General features: G+C 34.3%; 1 protein-coding gene across 1 annotated transcript; it reads left to right on the top strand.

Annotated features, from left to right (window-relative positions):
• Positions 1-176: 176 nt before the first annotated feature.
• On the top strand, positions 177-21,365 carry LOC130809798 (uncharacterized). The gene is made up of 16 exons (XM_057675602.1): positions 177-662; positions 8,057-8,251; positions 8,423-8,497; positions 9,090-9,257; positions 9,587-9,750; positions 9,856-10,074; positions 11,349-11,475; positions 16,812-17,000; positions 17,147-17,233; positions 18,178-18,332; positions 18,677-18,796; positions 19,669-19,894; positions 20,011-20,070; positions 20,158-20,331; positions 20,627-20,736; positions 20,832-21,365. The coding sequence occupies exons 1-16, from the start codon at positions 432-434 to the stop codon at positions 20,995-20,997; spliced, it is 2,466 nt and encodes an 821-aa protein (XP_057531585.1). The 5' UTR covers positions 177-431; the 3' UTR covers positions 20,998-21,365.
• The last annotated feature ends 1,868 nt before the right edge of the window (positions 21,366-23,233 follow it).

Below are 23,233 nucleotides of genomic sequence, written 5' to 3'. Positions count from 1 at the left end.
CAGATTTTTTTTTGATTATTTAATTATATCTACAATTAATTTCTCTCTCATTATTCCAATACAATCATTACTTCCCACTATTACATATTAAAATAGTACCCACTACCACCAAAGATTCTAATTTTCTTAATTCCCGTGAAATACCCAAAGTGAAAAAACATTTAGGAACGGAGGGAGTATCTCTATTATTTAGATGTGGTTGCTAATACTTTGTATTAGACATTATTTTATATTGTAGAAATGACTTTTGTAATACATTTTAAATCAATTTGTTAACTTGCATAATTCACTTCATTTAACATTATTACACATCATTCTGAAACCATCAACGACTATAATCATACAGGCACTGCTACACCATCGTCATTTAACACTACCCTTCTCAATAGTCAATTGTGATAAACAACAAACGTGATCTCAAACAGCTGCGAATGAAATTAATGATTTCATTTCAATTCCCATGGAAAATGAAACAAGCAAGGAGATGTGCACTAACGGTGATAATGTTAACGTTGTTAATGGCGGAGCTTCCATCAATGGAGTCAGCGCACAAAGCGTTTAGGAGAGACCCTGGAAGCCCTCACTGGCACCATGGAGCTTTCCATGACGTCAAGGATAGTGTTCGATCTGACGTTCGTCGTATGCTTCATTCTCGCGCTGAGGTAATTTTTTTAGGGTTTATCTCTTCTCTTCTTCTCTCCTTCTATTTAATTGATAATGTAATTCTTGTTGTGATGCTTACACCTGTTTTATTTCGTTTGAATTTGATCGCACTAGAATTGCAGGATCTAGAGCTCCAACACTACTTGCTTGATGCTACTAACTGAAGTTCGTTTTTTTTTTTTTGTTTTTTTTCTTTTGCGGATGAAGAAATTTACACTCACTAAATCGTATAATTATATCAGTGATCTAGTGTTTATAATTTAATCACATTGCATCACGTTAAATCAGAGTGGGAATTGATCGATGTTAAAAAAAAAAGGGGAAATTGAGATTAGATTTGAGAATAAGATGTAGAGGGAATCAAGAGAATTGTTAGTTAAGTAGATTCTTGTTGTTATCTTTTATTACTTAGAGCCTTCAAGTTTGCAATTCGACTTAAGAGCTTCAGCAATTTGCAAATGTTGTTTGTGTAGAGACTTCTTCAGTGAGTCATTTTACTATTAGGTTGTTGTTTTTGCGATTTGACTTTGAATGTGGGAACATAGAAGTGCTCTTTAGAAGCATAATTTGAAACTAGTATGTTATCAATTCTTTAAAGGCATCATACGACCTATAGAGTTCAGTCTCCACCTTGTCTTTGTAAAGGTGGATAATTTTACCATGCTTGTCGTTCTTGAAGTGTAGTCTTGAAGATGGGAAATGAATAATGATGAGGAACTTCCGATCTTGCCTCAAAAGTGTAGGTATCATCATACCTATTATGCGTAGTCTTTAGGTTGGATTGCCATGACCTTCTTAGGGGACCACGCCACTTTCCATTTGGTCCTTGTTGGCAACTTAGGTATTTATATGCTCTCAAATTCCACTTGTTTCATCCAACCAACAAAACTAGTATGGCTTGGGATGCTTGAAACTTTCAATTGGAGCTTTTTACCAATTTCCAAACTATGCATATTTTTCATACTATTTCCATCCATGACAAGGTTGCATATCTTCCTTCCAAAGCAACACCGTAAAATGGAACAAGTTTCATGCATTTTTCATGCTCTCCTTCTTAAACCATTGTATAAACTATGGAGGGCTAACCTAACCATCTAGTGCTCTCCACATTCATCCACATGACAACATTTAACCATCGTCTTCATCTTTGTGCTCTCTTCCCTCCTCATGAGTAGGATGGGGAACATCATCCTTCTCATCATCATGCTTGCATATCAAGAATGGTTTTTCACCCAATGCATACACTTCATGCATGGTTAATGCTCTCAAAATTGTAAAGCCGAAAGCCTTAACACTTGAAATATTTCATATTGAGGTTCTCACCACCCAGCATTGACGACTTACTATCTTTCTCAAATCTTTCTACCTACCTCGACCATATTCATGATTGTTCGTTTAGAATTAAAATTACTAACCCGTGTTATTTTAGGTGCACTCATGGAAAGTATTTGCTTTAACAGAGTAAAACTTGTTTCCATTTGTTGATGTATATCCTATTCCAAAAGAATTATTTGACATATCATTGAACTCTAAACCGATTTTGCACACATTATCATCACAACAACTACAATGCTAAATCCTTAATCCTAAAATATTAGGGTCGACTACATGAACCAATGTATCAGTTCCAGTGACCATCCTCATGAATTCTTCTTCAAAATGTTTAATTTGTTTTTGTATTACTAGTAGGCTGAGGAAAAGGGAGACTAGGTATGAATCGATCACTAGACCTTGCTTGTGGAAACTGGAAAGTGATACTTGCACACATGATCATAGGTTTTATATTTGGAGCTCAACTTGCACACACAGCAAAAGAAAAGTACAGAAAGAAGCATAATAAGATAGAGGAGGGGAGATTTTCTTGTATTACTTTTTGGATGATTAACCATTCATTACATCAGGGTATTTATAGCTAAACAAGCCTAAATGAACTTGCTACTAATTAATTTGGTTACAGAAGATTCTCATCCTAAAACATTCCCTAATCCTCAACAAATTTTTGTTATGAAAATGTGAATACACAATTGTATCCTTCTTGTGATTTGCAACTGTGACAATACCCTTGCCTAGGAGCTTCACGTTGTCCTCAAGCTGATAGGAAGGGAAAGCTGTGAGGAGTTTGTGATAATCTTCCCATGTGGCCTCTGAGATTGACAATCCATATGAGTGTACCAAAACCTCTGTCTGAAATGGACTAGGATAGCGAACGACAAGCAAGGCATCAGTCTCTGATTCCAATACTATGTTACTCGATATAAGGGGAGGAGTATCCTATGGGGTAGTAAAACCTCGAGTTGGTTTAAGTTGGGAAACGTGAAAAATGGGATGGATAAGGCTGTGGTTAGGAAGGTCTAATTTGTATACTACCTTATCAATTTTCTCAATGACAGTATAAGGGCCAAAGAAACGAGGAGCCAACTTTTCGTTTGCTTTCTTGGCTTATGATTGTTGGCGGTAGGCTTGAAGCTTAAAAAACCAATCACCTTCTTCAAAAGAGAGGTCTTGATGCTTTGTATTAGCATAGTGCCTCATGGTTAGTTGAGCCTTCACTAAATTGAATTGAATCTCATCTATCATGGCATCATGTTCTTGTAAAAGTTGATCCAAGTTCTCAACTTAAGTGTGGAAGTGACCAAAACAAATCAAGTGAGGAGGAGGGCGCCAATATAAGGCTTGAAAGGGGGTCATTTTGATGGATGCATGGGGGCATGTATTATAGCTATTGATGAAGCAACGTAAGAAGGTTTCCAAAGCCTTGTTCACAATTTCCGTTTGCCCATTCGTTTGGGGATGGGAAGCAGTGCTACAAACCAGCTTAGTGCCTTGAAACGAAAGAACTCTTTCCATAAAAAACTAAAAAAAGTTCAATCACGATTGGAGACTATGGATGACGGAAAGCCATGTAACTGTACAATTTCCTTGGCAAACAGAGAGGTCAGTGATGAAGCTGTGAAAGGATGTTTTAAGGTCAGAAAATGTGCGTAATTTGTAAATTGATCAAGAACCACTAAAATCGTGTCCACCCCATAAGATTTTGGTAGGTCCTTGACAAAATCCATGGTAGCGATTAGCAAAGGTTGGAGGAGCCCTTGCAGGGGTCTGATTTGAGGCTTTTTGTTGTTGACAGATATGACATTGTTGAACATAGTTGGTCACTTACTTCCTCATTCCATCCCAATACCATTCCATAGCCAAGCGTTGGTAAGTTTTAACTTTACCGCCATGCCCACCAAGGGGGGAATCATGGTACTCTTGTAACAAAACTGGAATAAAAGGGGAAGCTTTGGCTAAGACAAATCACCTTTTGTAAAACAACCAACCATGATTCAAGGAAAAACCAAGTGGAGCATCATCACCAGCTTTGATTTCCGTCTGTATACGAGATAAGGATGAGTCTGCTTTTACCTCTTGCATTTATTGGTCCCAATCAATCGAAATAGAACTAATTGCTGTACACAATTCCTTCATGTCTTAAGCTCTTCTTGAGAGAGTATCTGCTACTACATTCTTGCTCCCTGGATTGTACATGATTATGAAATTAAACCCCATTAACTTCATAACCCATTTTTGATATTATGACCCATTCTCCCGTTGTTCCAACATGAATTTTAGACTTTGTTGATTCGTTTTCACTATAATCGTTGCCCCATTAAGTAGTGTTTCCACCTCAAAATAGAAAAAATGAGCGCCATTAATTCACGTTCATGAATAGGTTTTTGTTGTGCCCGTAACCCCGGTGTTCGACTGAAAAAGGCAATGGGGTGACTGTCTAACATAAGGACAACTCCAAGTTCGTGTCCCTGGATTGTACATGATTATGAAATCAAACCACAAAAATTTTTGAAAATCCGGCATAGCTAACAAGAACTTGATTCTTGTTTGATTTGATTCCCTCAAAAGCTTCTGTTGCTGCCTCATCCCAATGAAACGCTTCTTTCTTCAATTGATCAGTGAGCCTATGGGTATATTTGGAAACAAAACGTCGATAGTAGCCCATCAACCCTCAAAAGCTTCTGTTACTGCCAATGGCTGAAATTTTCTCTTGATCGACATCAACCCCCGTTGCCGAAATGACATCGCCAAGATAGGCGACTTGGGACATTCCAAAATTGCACTTGTTTCCGATAATTACCAAAAACTTTTCAGTCAAGGTTTTAAGAACACACGGTACATGTTCCTTGTATTCCTCCTCATTCCGACTATAAATCAATCTATCATCGAAAAATACTAACACAAATTTGTGTAAGTATAGCCTAAATAACTCGTTCATCAATGATTGAAAAGTTGTAGGAGCATTAGAAAGGCCAAAAGGCATTACTAAAAATTCATAATGGCCATCGTCTGTTCGAAACGCCGTTTTTGAAACACCTTTGGCCTTCATTCGGATCATGGCATTTTGTGTCAATCATATGTTCGAAACTGTAGACCCTTCTAGCTTATCAAACAATTCATCGATAACCGGAATGGGAAATTTGTTAGGACGGTTGCTTTATTTAGGGCTCTATAACCGAGACAAACGGCCATGGTCCATCTCGCTTTTTCACCAAAATCACTAGACTTGCAAACGGACCGATGGACAGTTGTATCATTCCAGTTTTCAACATATCCTGGACCAAACGTTCAATCCTCTTTTTCTGCACATGTGTGTATCGGTAAGGCCTTATACTTATTGGAGTATTGCCCTCTTTAAGAACAATAGAATGGTCATGTGGTCTTGTGGGGGGCATATGTAGGCTGTAAAACTTGGGGGTAGGTATGCAAAGTTTTGGTTAAAAAGGGTGGGACCATCATGGCAGATTTATCTTCTGAATTACTTAACCCATTAACACTCCATTTCCACCGGCCTTTGATGTTTTTATCAGCTTTTTGATAGATATTTTTGTACATTTCAGAGATAGGTCCCTCACTAATGTCACTTCTCTGTCATCCCAAATAAAACTCATAAATTGGTTTTTTCAATTTATCACGACAATCCTCAAGCTCTCTAGCCATTGCCCTACCAAGATGATATCTAAACTTCGCAACTCTAGGACATAAATGTCATCACAATTTTCGAGTTCCTGAATCTTCAATGCAACTCGCTTACAAATTCCATCCCCACAACCTTCAGTTCCGTTCCCAAAGTAACCCCAAATGTTTTACACCTTGAAATGTCGAGTCCTAATTGATAAGCTATGACAGTCGAGATGAAGTTATTCGTGGCTCGTGAATCAATTAAGACATTCCTGCCCATGTTTTTGGCTTTAAGAATCCAATTAAGGATTGTAATGACATTCCCGCCTATGGATCTTTAACATCCAACATTAGTTGTTCCTCATTAGTCAAAGTTTCGCTCCTCTCTTCCTCATTATCCTCGATCAAAATCAACCGGACTTCTTTATTCTTACATACGTGGTTGAAGGACCACCTTTCATCACATTTGAACCACAGTCCCATAGTTTTCTTGTCCCGCATCTCGCGTTCACTGAAAGGGATGTGACTGTTTCGGTTTTATAGGTAGGTTTTTGTTGAAGAGGGTTGTGGTTTAGAATAGGGTATGGGTGGTTGGTGGGAATTAGTCAATTTATTTGAGGGTAGGTTTTGAGTATGGCTTTTGAGTGATTAGGCCCAAATATGTTATACTCCTTTTGTCTTCCATAATTGCTCAACCTTTATGTTCAATCTTTTCTGCCCATTCCATTGTCATTTTAAGGTTGTTGGGGTCCATTAATCTGAGTTCACACCTTATTTCCTTCTTGAGTCCATTTACAAACGCCTCTAAAGGAAATTTTATTGGAATTTTTCCCAGAGGTGACATTTTCTCTACAAACTCCTTATAATACTCGGCTACTCTCCCTTCTTGCCTCACAGCCAACCATTGTTCAACCAGGCTTCCTTGGTCATGAGGACAAAAATTATTGAGTAACAAGTACTTCAATGGATATGGTATTTTGTTGGTCCACCCATTGAAACCAAAATAAGTCATCTCCATCCATGCTCACCACAACAACTTCCATTTTCTCTTCCTCGGTTAGATTATAAAATGAGAAGTGACGTTCAGCCCGAAAAATCCACCCGTCTGTATAAATGGGTAGCTCCAATCTCTTAACTCTTCAGCCACTATTTCCAACATTTTTAACGTATTCACCAAATGCCTGATCTTCTTTGTTTTAAAAAAAAAATCATGATTATCATTTTGTGCAATGTTTTGCCTCCCATTTTCACCTTGATTCAGCAAGGGAGTACCCATCCCTCGAGGAGTAAATGGAGGAGGTGGGGGAGGATTACCTAGAGTACTATATCTAGATTGTATCCTGGAGTTTCCATTCATGATCTGGTTTGTGTATTCTTGCATTTTTAACTTGGTCTCTTCCATTGTCGCCATGGTTTTATCCAATTTAGTGTATTTTGTTTCCATCACAACCTGATTCATGGCCATTTACTCCTCTAAACGAAAAATTTTAGCCTGTATTTGGGTAGTGAAACGTTGGGATACTTCACCAATCTTCTGTTCGAGGTGCTCAATATGTTGTTAATTAGTAGGGTTTCCCATAGCAACAATAAGAAAGAGAGAAAAGAAGGATGGCTCTGATACCACTTTGTGGTTAACTCTGTACGGAAAAAAGCAAAATAAGATAAAGGAGCGAAGATTTTCTTGTATTGCTTTTTGGATGATTAACCAATTATTACATCAGGGTATTTATAGCTAAACAAGTCTAAATAAACTTGCTGCTAATTAAGTTGGTTACAAAAGATTCTCATTCTAGAACATTCCCTATTCCTCGACAAATTTCTGTTATGTTATGAAAATGCCAGCTCACTTCTTGTGCCTGTGATAGACAATTGTATCCTTGTGATTTGCAGCTGTGACACTCTGAGTGCTCAACTCGTAGATACATGGAATTTTTAGACACAGGGACACACAAACAACAATGAGCATTGAGTATATTAAAAATAACTACTAATATTGATTTTACTCTATATTCAGAATATATATTTAATATCCAAACATAAAGATATTAAGCTTTTAATTGTCAATTTCTAATGATAAAGTTATATAAATTTCTGGATGATAATCTTACCTGCTAAAGACTGTCGTATTCGAACATAGAGGTCCAGATTTGGTCTAATTGTTGTGTTTGCGTCTTGGTCCTTGTCGTGTCGTGTAATAGAAATGAAATAGTGGAATAACAAAGTCTGGCCTATAAAGTGCTAGTGTTTATCTCCCAAAAAGTCTTTGGAATATACATCCTATTTCATTTCTCTATGTTTGTGATTTTATAAAAGGGGATTTCAAATCAATTTTTATTTCCATTTTCCTTGTAGTTATCCTTTGCATATATCCACTTTTGGTGTTCTAAAATTCTCATTTGTTTGAATTAATATTCATTGACTGTAACATCATGACATACAGGTACCTTTCCAAGTCCCACTAGAAGTCAATGTGGTCCTTGTTGGGTTCAGTGGTGATGGAGGCTTTAGGTACTCATTGGACTTCCACAAGCTGCAGGAATTTCTTAAAGTCAGCTTCCCAACTCATCGTCCCTCCTGTTTGGAGACTGGAGAGCCGTTGGATATAGAACATCATCTTGTCTACAATGTTTTCCCGGTAAAAATTTCAACATATATGGTTCTTTTGGCATATATGTAGTCAAGATAAAGCTACTAGAATGTTTGGTCAACTTTCACTGTTATTTATTTCAATGTGAATGAACCGTTTCTTATTGTTGGTGATTTGCTACTGTGAATGGGTTCAAGCCAAGTTCTTACTGTGATGCAGACTCAACAAGCGGAATTGATATCTCTTGAGAAAGTGTTAAAGGATGCTATGGTTCCTGCTGGAACAGCAAGAGAGGTGATGATATATTGCTGTTGCTTCTTGATAACATCCCCACCCAAAAAAGAAAACCCTTTGTTATTCCTGCCCTGCTATTTTTTCTCATTGAATATCTTTATGAGGTACCATGGCCGTCAAATTATGGACATACGATGGATTTATCCAACTTTTTTTTTGATGTTAAAGATTCTGATTTTCAATATTGAATGAATGCGAGCTTTCAATTTATCAAAATAAAATGCGAAATATCAAGTTTGTCATTGATCTGATTGTCGATTTAAGAAAAAAGTTAAACAAGAATGAGAGTATTTGGAAGTTCATCTCAATTTAAGTATCTGATGTTAATTACTTGTACGCTGTATATATGCATCAGACAGAGTTATTCATAATATCTACAATTGCAATCATAAATCTTGTTTCATATGCTTCTATAGTAGAATTCTCTAAAGATTATTTATATTTAGAACATTGCGGTACTGTCATTAGAACTTATTATGCCTCATTAAATGTTGTTTATGTTATTAATTTTGAATATTTTGGGAGGGGTGCTATGATTGATTTTGAAGTTTTTTGGTTGAAATGACTTTGATTAAATAAATTCCAATCTTAGACTGAATTTGGCAAGGAAGTGCCTGCGTTTGACATAGAAGCAACAACTGTGGAGCCTGTTTTTCAGCAGCTTTATACGTACATATTTAATGTTGATGGAACTGGGTATCCAACTCCAGAGATTGACAGGCCCGTGCCAACTGCAATATTTGTGTTGAATTTTGATAAGGTATTGTAAATTTTTTGTAATAAGGTGGTTTGATATGTTCTTTTGTCGACGTCTTTCTATTAAGTTTTGGTTTAGAATTGATGTCATCAATTTGAAAGTTTAATTTCTTTCCGTTATTTAAATGCATTTTTTAGCCTTTGGGGATTGGGGGTTTACGATTGTGCTATTATTCGTTTTTCCTAGCCTTCTTTTGCCCATAACAGAGCACAGTGTCTCCCTTTGAGATTGTGGCTTTAGCCGTGGTTTTTCTGAAAGCTACTTGTATTGATGCTGTATTTTCCATTTTGTCTTTTTAAAAATTTTACTCTGTACAATATCAATACGTACAGGTCAGAATGGATCCTAGAAACCAGGAAATCAATCTAGAAAATTTGATATATAGTAGAATTCCACAACTTACCGAAGATGATGTGAAAAGGCAAGAAGGGGATTACATATATCGTTACCGGTACAATGGAGGAGGAGCATCTCAAGTTTGGCTGAGCTCAAGCAGGTATTCACTATTTCCTGACAACTGAAAAAAATTGACACCCACATTATGGCTTATATACTAAACCTTAAGTTGTTTGCTGCAAATAATGTTTGACACTATTTGCAGATTTGTTGTTATCGACTTGTCAGCAGGTCCTTGCACATATGGGAAGATTGAAACTGAAGAAGGAAGCATTGGTTCAAGAACACTCCCACGCATTAGAAATGTGCTGTTCCCTAAAGGTCTAAATGCAGGTGCTGATCATTTAAACCAAGATGTGTTTGTTGGTCAACTTGGATCACTCATCTCGACCACAGTGGAGCATGTCATAGCTCCAGACGTTAGGTTTGTGTGGATTACTTGCTTGGTCTATTGAATTATTAGATGTGTTGAAGTAACTCATTTCACTTTCAAGATTATGACATTTTCTCATTCTTTCATCTCCCCCTCTCCCTCGGTACTTGTAGATGATGACTGTTTCGATCCTGCTGAGTGGAGGACTAGTAAACTGTATTACCTGATCTTCATTGTTGAGTAACTCTCAAGAAACCAGTTGGTGTAATTTAGTGATGTCTAGACTCTAGATGTACAAAGCCATCATTCGAACTAGTATAGACTAGAGACTCATTTATTGCCTAGTAACCATAGTGCAAAAACAAGGCGACATCATATTGTATCGTTGTAAAGGATTTTAAAATTACCAAATCTATAGCACCTGTGCCGTCAAGTGTAAAAGAAAGCATTTTAAGCCTAATTAAGGGATATCTAATGATTTAGGCCGATATTTGACGGTAAGACAACCACATCACTCCAATTACCGCGTTCCCGTGTCTTTACTGCATTGTGACCATTATCGCATTTTTGCTCTATTCTAGTAATCTTTAGTTGCACCGAGAAAGTAATTAAGTACTATTATATGCCTATTATATTTTCATAAATGTTTGTGCAAGACGTGTTCTATATCTTAACTAATTGATCCTACTAGATTGGATAAACAAAGGCATTTAGATTATGTTCTCTTTAACTTCTTACTTTTTTAATTGGATGATCAAACCACCAGAGAAGGATTTTGAGCGGACCAACTATTATTATGCTACATATGTGTTGCCTGTAAAATCAGAATGAACCAGAAATATTGACCATTCCAAATCATACCATATTGATTCTTCATGTGCTGACAACAGGCTCGCTGTTCCCAAGAGGCTCTGAGTGAAGTGTTTAACTTTAGCTTATTCATTTGGATGGTTTGCATAGAGACTGCATTTTTGCTTTGAAGGTCTTACTGTTGCATTGTAGGAGACTCAGCATACTTGAGCTTATAAAAATAACACAATAAAGGGTTCTGAAAGGAGATTCTAACATACTTGAGCTTTTAAAAATAACATAGTAAAGGGTTCTGATCGAGTAACATAGAGATTGCATCACATTTAGTTTTTGAATGTGTATGGGATTCCGGAAGTAGAATTACTATTAGGGATCAATATGCTTGAGTGGCATTGGTTGACTTTGTTGGTCCTCTCTTCCAATCACTATCTACTTTCACAAAGAATAGTTTATAATTTCAAGTTAAGTTACATCTATTTATTTCCCTTGTTGGTGATTTTCTATTATCATTGTAGGTTTGAAACTGTTGATATGACAAGAAGGTTGCTCATACCAATCATTGTCCTTCAAAACCATAATCGATACAACATCATGGAAAAAGGCCACAATTACAGTATAGATGTTGAAACTATCAAAGCTGAGGTAAGTTACTCACCTCCTTGCTGTATTGGTGTAATTGATGCTTGCCATGTTTTGTTTTAGTTCAATCATGATAATGGATGGCTTTTGCTTGGCTCTTTAATCTTCATTTTATATCTCTCTAATGAGCTACATGCAAAACATTACATTTTTGTTCATTGAACTTTGTGTCATTGAAATTAATTTAGTTTCTGACTGAAATATAAGTGAGCCGGCTCAGTAAATAGAACTATAGATGTATAGTGTTCGGGTTGTGGTACGTGGCCTCATCATGCATATCGTCAACATGCAACAAAGTTTCTGAAGGAAACCATTATCAGCTGATGTTACTATTCTTCAAAGCGCAACGTTTTGTGCCGATACCAATGTTACTTGAAACGAAATTCAATCTGAAACGAGAAACAAAAACAAAAATGAGAAAAGTTAATTTTAGAGTTCGGAAACGTGAGTACAATTTTATTGTACAACGAAATAAAACTGAGTAAAAAAAGGTAAGAAAAGAAAATGACTAAAGAGTAAAGATAAAGGAAAAGATATAATAGAAAAGAAGTGCTTTAGTTTTAATAATTATTATATGTTTTTGGGCTTTGTAAATTCATTTGGGGAATGTAGGTTCGGAAACGTTAATCTAGAATTTTGGAAACGAAGGTTCCGAAATGAGATTCGGTGGGAACTTTCCGATTTCCTTAACTATGGCCGATACAACTAAAGTAATCAAATTCGAATTTAAGCATGACAAATGGCGCTTTTTCTTCTTTCTTTGTTTCTGGATATGTAATTCAAAATTTCTCTAGTACAGACAAGTCGATAAATATTGTATGATGAACATTAATTAGTTTGTCCATACGAAGTAGTAGTAGCAGCCACCTCCTTTTTTAAAGATAAAACGAGGAAAGTGGGTCTACCACATGATACCTGTAATAAATTGTTTGAGTTCAACACTAATAAGTTGTACCATTTTATATGATTATAATGTGTGTTTGTATAAGTTTGTCTAATAAGCTTAATTGCGATATTTTATATGTTTTTGAGGTGAATTGGAGTAGGTCCTATGGAGTTATAAGATGGTGAAGGTTTGGATAAATGGCCTAAAACCCTAACAGGTGAAAAAAAGGACGAACAACAAAGGCACGAAGCCACGAGTCGTTACCAAGGCCTTATGGCAAAAGCAACGACTTGCTGCTCGTGAAAAAGGGCAAGAAAAGCGATGAGTCGCTGCTAAATAGGCGACTACTCCCGCATAATTCTAGGAGCGACTCGTCGCCTAATTTTTGGAAAATGTGTTCCAAGGCAACAAGTAGACGATGAATTGCCGCTTTTCTTGCGAGGATTCATCGCTCAGGTCAGGGTGAAACCGCACGCCATTTCCCACGTTTTTCGATTAGTTTATTTTAACCGTAAGAGTAAAGTGTAAGTGTAGCAAATGGGTTGATCTCTGGGAAGCTAGTTTAATTATTCTGCTTGATCCTAATCATCACGCAATGCAGAACAAAATATACGAAGGATTTTTATATGTAACAATGCTACTATTAGAGAATTAACTACTACAACTGCTGCGCAAATTCAGATTATAAATAACAATAAGAAGAATCTAGGATATCGAAAATCATACAATATCCATACAGATGTCAACTGTTTCATTACTTATAGATTAACCATCTTTATAGAGCTTTATTGATTCAATCCTCAAACTTTTGATCTATTGGCTGAATTTATAGGAATTTAACCTAAATGTACCTCAATCTTAAATTACTCCTATTCTCAAACTTTCGTTTTATTGAAAAAGTTAACAAAATTATTTATTTCGATCTTTATTAAGCATGGATTTAGTAACATATTTCTAAATTATAAGAAATTTCATACTAGCTGCAATCTGTAATTGAATTGGGATCAATCCCTCTACCCTATATAATAAACTATTCACTAAACATATTATAAAACATAAAAATAGTAATTTAAATCCTAGACATGTTTCTAGATTGAAAATTAAGAAATAACCTAAGAACATGAAAACCCTAGAACAATTCAATAACATAAAACTAGAAATTGAAACTACTAAACAAACATAAATTAAAAGAACAACAAAATAAAAATTATTGAGCACAATTGCAATTGAACTTTTATTGAACAGATGAACAATTTGTCCACAATGTTTCTAGGAATTCAAAGAGGAAAAAGAGGAAGTAAAAAAATTGGGAGGTAACCACTTACATAAAAACAAAATTGTCTGGAAATAAACAAAAAAGGAAAAAAAAATTAATCTTAAAAATTGCCTTTTTATAAGGGTTTCTTGGAAAAGTATTAAATATAAACAAATTAATTAAAATAGATAATGGAAAAGCATGAGAAACGATGTGCGAATTACTCCATAACTAGTGCAACGAGTTGTCGCATGAAAAACGACGACTCATTGCCCACTCGCTGTGTTAGAACACAATTACTAGAAATTTGGGGACGAGTCGTCGCGGCAACTCGTTATTTTTCTTATCTGCTTGCTTTTTTTTTTTCAGGAGCGGCGAGTCATTGCTTTTTCCATAAGGCTTTGGCGACGACTCGTGGATTATTTGGTGCCTTTCTTATTCTTCCTTTCTTCACTTGTTAGGAGCCTTAGATTCACCGTCTTATAACTCCATGAGACCTATATAACTCCAATTTCACCTCAAAAACATATAAAATATCACATTTCAGCTTATTCGGACAAATTATACAAACATACACTATAATTAGGGGTGGTCAAAATCGGATAGTGGATCATATCCGATCTAGATATCCGGATATTGAAAAACGTTATTCGGATAAAAACAAATATCTAGTTTAATTTGGATCGGATCCAAATATTTGGTTCGTATCCGGATATCCAGTGGCTTTCACTTTTGTGCGTTTTTTTTTTATCTCTTTTTTCTTTAAGATTTTTTTTGTTTCAAAACAAATAACAAAAAAGCATTCAAAGCCTAACTCTTAGAAATACTTAGCTTCATTAGTCATAAAAGACAAACCATGGGGTATGGGAGTGTTTAGTGATCAAAATAAAAGTCAAACCAAAGGGTAAGGGACACAAGAGAGTTTAGGAATTAAAATACAACCATATTACCACTTCGTAATTTACACATCAAAATATTAAAACTAAAAGCAAGTGATTAAAAGTTGAAACTTCAAGCTCCATTAATCATCTTCAAGGATATCAAGATTTTCATTTCATCAATTATGATATTTGGATGCTTAAAAGTCAATACATTCCCTAAACATTTAAACCACAAATAAGATTAAAGAAATAATATTTTACACCTAAATATTCAATTGAAAAACATTTAAAATTTATACTAACCTTCCTCCTTTTCTTTAATGCAAGCAAACTATATTAATAGAGGAGAACAATTTTTGTGGCATCATATGAGCACGCACAATCCAATCAACATAATTCCATTTATGCCTAGGGTCAAGGAGAATAGCTACAAACACTAAAATATTAATATTATCAATGTTTCCATAACATTTGTTATATTTCATCATCATATTGGCAACCATTTTTCTCATACCCTCATCATCGACACTCATGTTGGCAAGAAGAAATTTAGTCCCAAAAATCTCATGTGCATAAGAGTTGCAAGTTACATAACGAGAAACAGAAAATCTCAAAGTTGCATAAAAAAACACTTAAGAAAGGTAAGAAAGTAGACACTTTCTTCCAATCCTCTTCAGTAGGAAACTACCGTATTTCCTATGTAACTTAACTAAAGCATAATCTTTTATGCATAAAGAAACAAATGACTTTTTAAATTTGATAGCAGATTCAAGCATTAGAAAGTTGAATTCTATCTAATTACAACATCCACCAGAATGTTCATCAACTAAATAACCCAAACTCAGAAACAAATAAATAAGATTTAATAATGAAGTTCTCGAGTCTTGCGATCCAAGAACAATATTTGGTAATGGAGAGGATGGAGCAAAAAGGTCAAATTTATAGCTAATATGATGTTTAAAGGTTATTAGACATGTAATTTGCGAGAAATTTAAGTGAGGATGACTAGGTGGGTAGTTGTTAAGACAAAATATGGACCTAGAATTATTAGAAAGAAAAATAGGGGTAGAAAGATATACTTGAGGATGTCGCAAAAAAGGATGAAAATGTAGCAGTTGATGACTCTGAACTCTCCTTTTACCTAGACCACCTTTACAGGTTTTCAGACTAGCCTCTTCTTTTTTTTTGCTTTTTTTTTTGTTCTTTTAGAAAGTATATAAACTAAGAAAGCATAGAGTATGTTACATATACATACAGACAGTTAAAAACACCCCCCATGCTTAGCTGAAGCATTGTCCTCAATGCTATAAAGTAAGAGACTCATGAAAAAGTGCCTAAGCACATAGATAGGAGAAGTTTAGTGGCTCTCAGTGGCCACTAGAAGAGTCACAGCGGAAAAAGGAGAAAGAGCTCTGGGACTCAAGGTGTGCAACTCTTTCCCTCTCCCTTTGAGTGTCCATCTCAGCAATATTGGCTCTAAGGTCCTAAAAAGGTGTGCCCATGAAATATTCAATTTCGACGTTCTAGGCAAAGAGCATTGAATTCAAATGTGCATTATTGTCAAACATGTTTGATTCATAAAAGTCATGAAGGGTGTTCAACTAACAGTTAAAGTATCATCTAAACGTCCAATGCGTTCCTCCATATAATCAAAGCGTGGTCATCCTCATAAGTGGGTACGTGTTGCCATTGCCTACACCCTTCAGATTCTTCTGCCTCATCGCCGCCCCCCCGTTGTTGCTCCCCCCCTTCTCAACTAGAGGATCCTCATAGTCTGCACATGAACATCATCATCATCTCAATGAATATTGAACAATGTGCTGGGTTGTGGGGGTAGGGCAAGTAAGCGCCCGGGCAACGAGGTATGGGCTAAGAGAGTTCCTCTTGAAGTAGATGAATTTGAACATCATCATTTTGATGTTACTTTAGGTATATTAAGAAAACAAGCAATGCAATAAACTAAGGGCTCAAGCTTTCACTAGTTGTTGAGCTCAGTTTAATTTGCCCTTGAGCAAGGCAAGCTCTGTTACATTATTGATGTTGTTGAGTACTGACTGCCAAATAGGAATTCGATTTAGCAGTTTTTCCCTGTAATTCAAAACAATACTCTTTTTTTGATTTTTGAACAATAAGAACTAAGAAGCAAAGTTAAATTATTATTGCTCTAGGTTTCGATGCATTTGATAGGAGCTGTTTGACTATGCTATTGAATATGTTGTCGGACTCCTTTTCATAAACTTAGTAGAATCTAAGAGTTAGGGCCAGGTAGATCAATCCAAAAGATGTGCGTCTCAGTGCTCTAAATCTGTCATTTCAGGTGAAGAATATGGTTCACCAAGACGAAGAAGTGGTTATTGTTGGGGGTGTGCATATGCTACATCAACATGAGAAGTTAGCTGTTGCTGTTTCCAAAGCGATGCGGGGCCATTCAGTCCATGAAACAAAAAATGATGGACGTTTTCATGTCCAAACAAAAACATATATCGACGGTGCTATTCTTAGAGAGGTCTATTTTCCCCCGGTTCTCTTCACTGTTTTGAGTATATAACCTGAAGAAATAACCAATTCTATGATTATTCATTTTAGTTTCATTTATTTTTCTCTGTAAATCTGCATATATGCAATTTTATAACACGAGGATGCCATCTGCAGGAGATGGAGAGATCGGCTGATGTGCTTGCTGCTGGTATATTGGAAATGGCTGATCCCTCTCTTTCAGATAGGTTTTTCCTTCGCCAGGTTAAACCATATTCTTTGAATCCAATATAGTTCTTTCAGCTATGAGAATTATGCTCTTCATTCTTGTAACTTCAACACTATAAAGTTCGTATTGGTGAATGTTTAGCATGTACCCCATTTTGCAACTTGATATTTTGACATTCTTGTTAATGGCGGATCTAGATTTAATGTTTAGTGGGTTCAAAAAAGTTAAAGTCAAAGTCAATTTTAAAGTAAATGTTGTATAAACTAAAATTTTGTGTTGTAAAATAATTCAGTACATTTAAATTTATTAAACCTAGCAACCCAATAAAATCAAATAATAATAACCTAGAAAAAGTCTATGAGTTAACTTTCTTTTTTCTTGATGATTGTAGTTGACAAGGCTTCATCTTCTAAAATTATTGCCAAACAATTTCAATCTCTGAATTTCACTAAACAATTTCTCTATTTCTTTTTTTTTTCAGTTATTAATTGATATGTTTTTTTACTTTAAAAGTTGTGATATCTGATTTATATTTTGCTTTTTGTTGGACAACAATTAAATAAATAAATGTTCATTTTTTTGGGCTAATTATTAAACAACAGAATTTGGAAAAGAAAATTAATATTTGATTATTCAAATTTGATTTTTAATATGGGAATTTATAAGAAACAAGTGGGGTCAATTGACCCCAATGAGTCTGTGTCCCTTTACCCTTGAATTGCTTATCCGTGTTGGCTCTGATTAATATCTGCGACTTTTTAGTTATCTTGGTTTGGTTTTCATTTCTTATTTATAGTATTTTCAAGAAGTTTTATAATCTATTATTCTACTCCTTGTAAACTCCATCTAAGTACTTAACAATGGCTGATAGTTTTCCGTACTGCATGGTTATTTGGTATATTCCGGAAGGAATTTTGATGGTGAAAATTTCATTTTCCAACACCTTTTGATAGCTGTAGTACATGTTGGCCGTTTTCAGAGTTGGATGGATGAATCAGCTGATTCAAGTGATTCCATACTAAAGCACAAGCCTTTGTGGGATACTTATGGAAGTAGACATGGCAAAAAAAAGAAAAGAACTCTAAAGAAAGAAGGAGACCTTTACAGGACCTACGGTACCAGAGTCATACCTGTGTAAGTAAAAAACATTGGTATTTGATGACAATGTGCACGCTTTATCAATGATTACGTGTTCGGACTCTAATGTGAAAACACATTTTTCGGATTTCGCTAGAAATAATTTTGGTGGAATTGTAGTAAGAGAAAGAAGATTCGTTCTGATTCTTTTAAGAGATATATATTATTTTTCTTTTTAAAACTTATTTTTGTGGTAGAGGACAACAAACAACACACAAATAAAGGCATGTTTGTAACTCAGCTGGCTACCTGATTTTAAGTTCTATTTCTTTTTTCTTGTGACTTTTGTAGTTTGCTGCTCGTCATCATTATACTTAATGTGTAATGTCTTCCTTTACTAGTTTTGTGTTATCATTGGCTGATGTTGATCCCAACCTTATGATGGAAGATGAAAGCTTCATTTGGACAAGTAAAGATGTTGTAATTGTGCTTGAGCACCAAAGTGCACAAATACCTCTCAGGTTAGTTAACATTTGCTTAGGTACTAACTTGACTCTTTAAATTTGCTTTGGAACTAGGGCTGTTCAATGGGCAAACAATAACAATTATTCTCACTTTTTTCCTAGAAAAGTACAGAAAATTGGGCAAACAATAAAAAGGATTCCTCCATTGCTGCATATCTCTGCGTCACTTTTTTGTTCAATCTTTTGGAGTGCAGTAAATGACTGGAAATAACAATTATTCTCACTTTTCTGCTCAAAGTTTTGAACCCAAAATAACAATTTCTAAAATGGATTTAGCAATGATCTAAATCAGGGTCAGTGAGGAGAGGACTGCAAAAATTAAAAATCCAAGACCCTGTTGACGTAATACCACACTTCCACAACTAATCATTTGAAATGATTGATTATCGCCTTGGACCACCTGAGTTGGTTTTGACTGTGCCGACATTTTGGTCTGTGAATCATCTTCATGAGTTTTGACGATTGACCAAACTTTTGTTGTTTGTTGGCAGGCAATCTCACTCAGAAAACACTCACCTACTCACCCAGTGATAGCAAAAAATGGTTTATGTTTGACATTTGTGGAAAAGAGAATTAAAACTCACTATAAAAGGAAATGTATCAATTAAATTGCTACCGCTGAAAAAGAAATTTGCATCAACTAATTTGGGATGGGGAGGACACTTATTAGTTTATTTCTCAAATTCTATGGATGGCATCTATTTTGTCAATTGTCTCCTCCCTCTCTTCCATCTTTGGTGTGTTTCACACATGCATGCATGTGTTTTGGCTCAATTTTTTTCAGTTTTGAGAGCTGACTAAACTTCTTTTTTGCCCCTTATTTAGTTGCTATCTTAACCTCGATTGATATGCTTTGCATATTTCATCAGCTATGTTTCTGAAACAAAAAGGAGGCATGCTCTTCCATCACAAGCACAGCGTCATATATTGGCAGGGCTTGCTTCAGCTGTTGGTGGACTTGTTGCTCCGTATGAAAGAGCTTCACATGTACATGAAAGACCTGTGTTGAATTGGCTTTGGGCTGTTGGTTGTCATCCATTTGGACCATTCTCCAATTCTTCAGGAATCAGTCATATGCTACATGATGTTGCACGAGTAAAGCCAAGTTTTAATTTTTTTTTTTTTTTGATAACCATATTATGCTTTTAAATTCTAACTGTTAATGTGAGCTTTAGTAGTTTCTATGAGCTCACCTGTGTTTTCGTTTGCAGAGGAACACAATATACGCTCATGTTGATTCTGCACTACGGAGGATCAGGGATACATCAGAGGTGATATACTGCATTCTGTTTTTTGGATGTGCCATATAGAAAAGTCTTCTCAATGTCGGTTGGACTCATTTCATCCTTTTCCTGCAGGCTGTTCAAGCCTTTGCTAGTGCATATTTGAAGACTCCTCTTGGAGAACTAGTGAAGGGTAAAAAAAACAAGACAAGTACTGACCTGTGGTTGGAAAAATTCTACAAAAAAACAACTCATCTTCCAGAACCATTCCCACACGAATTAGTTGAAAGAGTAGAGAAATACTTGGATGTAAGCTGATGGAGTGCCTCATGCACCTTGTTTATGTTTTTTCTTTAACACAACAAATCTTAGTTTCAACATTCCATAACCCTAGTGCCATTAAGTGGCTCACCACCTAAGATTTATGCAACAACTTCCTATACAACATATGTTGTTTTCGATTGATTGACCTTTGATAGTAAATATCAACATAAATAAATACACATGATTTAACCATACATTTTACTTTAGTCCATTAAAATCAAAAACCAAAGCAATTATACTGAATTTGTTGTACTGATGACGTAAATGAATATTTTGACAGCACCTTGAAGAACAGCTCGTTGACTTGTCATCACTATTATATGACCACCGGCTTGGGGAAGCAAATTTTAACAGTTCAGAAATCCTGCAGTCATCGATTTTCACTCAACAGTGAGTTACTCTTTTAACGCTTAATTTTGGATTAAATTTTATCTGATGATTCGTATTTCATCTGTTGAGATGATTCGTATTTCTGGTGGATGCAGGTACGTCGATAGTATTTTGGCCATTGAAAAGGAGAAGATGAAATGCTGCAGTATTGAATATAAAGCCCCTATGCATACATCTCAAACATTTATATATGGGGGAATTCTTATTGCTGGTTTCCTTGTATATTTTCTGGTTATTTTCTTCTCGAATCCCGTTCGCTGACTGTAATTTCAGTTTACTTGTATGAGCTTACGGTGCTTTGGGAAACTATAATTAGGTTCTTTACCTCTTGCTGATCTTGCGCAGGAAACTTATTTGTTTTTATGGTGCCCATTATTTATTGGAGAAAGCTAATAGAGCTTCAGTAATTGGATTTTGTTAGTATAAAATTTACTTATAACCTTAAAGTGATCACTTTCAGTTTTGAAGTAATTACTTTTCATAGGAAATATTTAAGTGATCACTCATAATATTAAAGTGATCACTTACATTTTTAAATGATCAATTACAGAAATTGACTAATTATATAGGCTTTTATAATAGTGTGATGGTCTCATGTAATACTTGATGTATAATTTATTATGTGATTTCTTAATTATAATTATATCATGAATTGATTTGTATAAAACAGTATAAGTATTTAACAAGACTCAAACTACTGTTTGACTGAAATACGTTCTATTAAAATATAAAATATAAAAGATTAACATTAAATTATGCTCTAAACAATATAATATAAGTTACAAATGATTACACAAAAACAATACCCTCTTATCTTATTTATTATTATTGTTCTATTTAATTTGATATATTTATCAATATATTATTTTAATCTTAAATATCTTTTATTGTGTTTGAATAAAAATTATAAAAAATTTGATATTAATAAAAGTTTGTATTAAAATGAATTAAATACTTGAATATGATTTAACTTATAGATTAAGAGTAAAACATATATTAATAGTAATTGATGAATAATGTTAAAAAAAATAAAATATGGCAATATTAGTGAATAAGAGGGAATATAAAAATTCAACAAATGTTTATTATGATTATTATTATAAACAATTAACATAAAAAACTCAAATGGATGAAGTTGAATGATTATTAACTTACGAAGCCATAGTGGAAAGAATATATTTTTCATTATGAGAAAGAATAATTTTAAATTCATTTATATTGTTTTATAAATTAAATATTATAGGAAATAGGAATATATGTATCTTAATAGGTTCTGAAAAGCATTATTGTCCTATCAAAAATTAGATATTAGGAGATAATATTAGGATATGAGCATGTACAAGGCTGTATTAAAAAAAATGAATGAGTTGCTAAGTTTTTGATTTTTTGATTAATAGATTATGTTAAAATAATATCTATGATAAATTATGCTACAATAATACTCCCTTTGTTTTCATTTGTTTCCATTCACTTTTTGCGCAGATTTCAATGTAAATTTAAAAATCAAATAATTTTAATTATGAATTTTTAAAAATTCTAAAAAGTTGATATTTGGAAAGTATATATTGAGACAAATCTATTAAAATTCCACATGAATATGTTTTTTCCTGTAGATCAATGAAATATCATGATCAAAAGTTTGACACTAAAATTCGTAAATTCTATTTGAGAAAAACATATAATAACGGAGGGAGTAATATCTATTTTATCAATTTATTGTTAAGTTGGATCTATCTTCAACTATAAATTGAAAAAATAGTTAAAAGCAAATAATGAAAAATAAACCCCAAAAATTTAGTCAACCCTTTAAAAAAAAGATTTGTTCTTATTAAAGAAGAAAATATCCAAATTGAAAACAATTATAGAGGAAGAAGGGATCCTCTTGACATGGTCAAGCGGACACCAGATTGAGCCTTCTATTACAATTTATGACACTGCACACATTATTAAACATCATAAGACACCATTTAGATTGCGTTGTTTGAGTCATTACAACATTGAATCTTTTACTTTGTCATTATATTTATAGATATAGTTTTGGCGTTAAATTCGATTATTTTTTTATATTGGTTTTTAATGATTCAAATACTTTGTATTTGGTGTTTTATGTTTAACAAACTGATTAAAAATCATTGGAAGTTAGAATTTCAATGAATAATTAAAAGTTCATTTTTCTGAGGTAGAAATTATAGAAATTGTTTATTTCTAGGAATTTATTTCATTATTAAGTTCCTAAGAATGCAACTTAGTTGTTTGTCGCACTTGAAAATTTTCAATACATGGGAATTCCAAATAAACGTGAGGTGGATATGATAAGTTACACTTTCTAGTCATTGGAAATTTTCTTGGTTTTACTTTATTTTTTGAGAATAAACAATATTTAAATTATCAAATTCTTAGGAACTTAAAATTTTCATGTTATTTTTCTGTAATATAGAATAGACTGATAAAAGAAAATAATTATATGAGAATCAAACCTAAAATTATACATAAGAAA

The sequence above is a fragment of the Amaranthus tricolor genome, chromosome 4 (genome assembly GCF_026212465.1).
Source record: "Amaranthus tricolor cultivar Red isolate AtriRed21 chromosome 4, ASM2621246v1, whole genome shotgun sequence".
NCBI lineage: Eukaryota > Viridiplantae > Streptophyta > Magnoliopsida > Caryophyllales > Amaranthaceae > Amaranthus > Amaranthus tricolor.
Note: the sequence above shows the minus strand (reverse complement) of the source record. Positions and strands in the feature narration are given on the sequence as shown.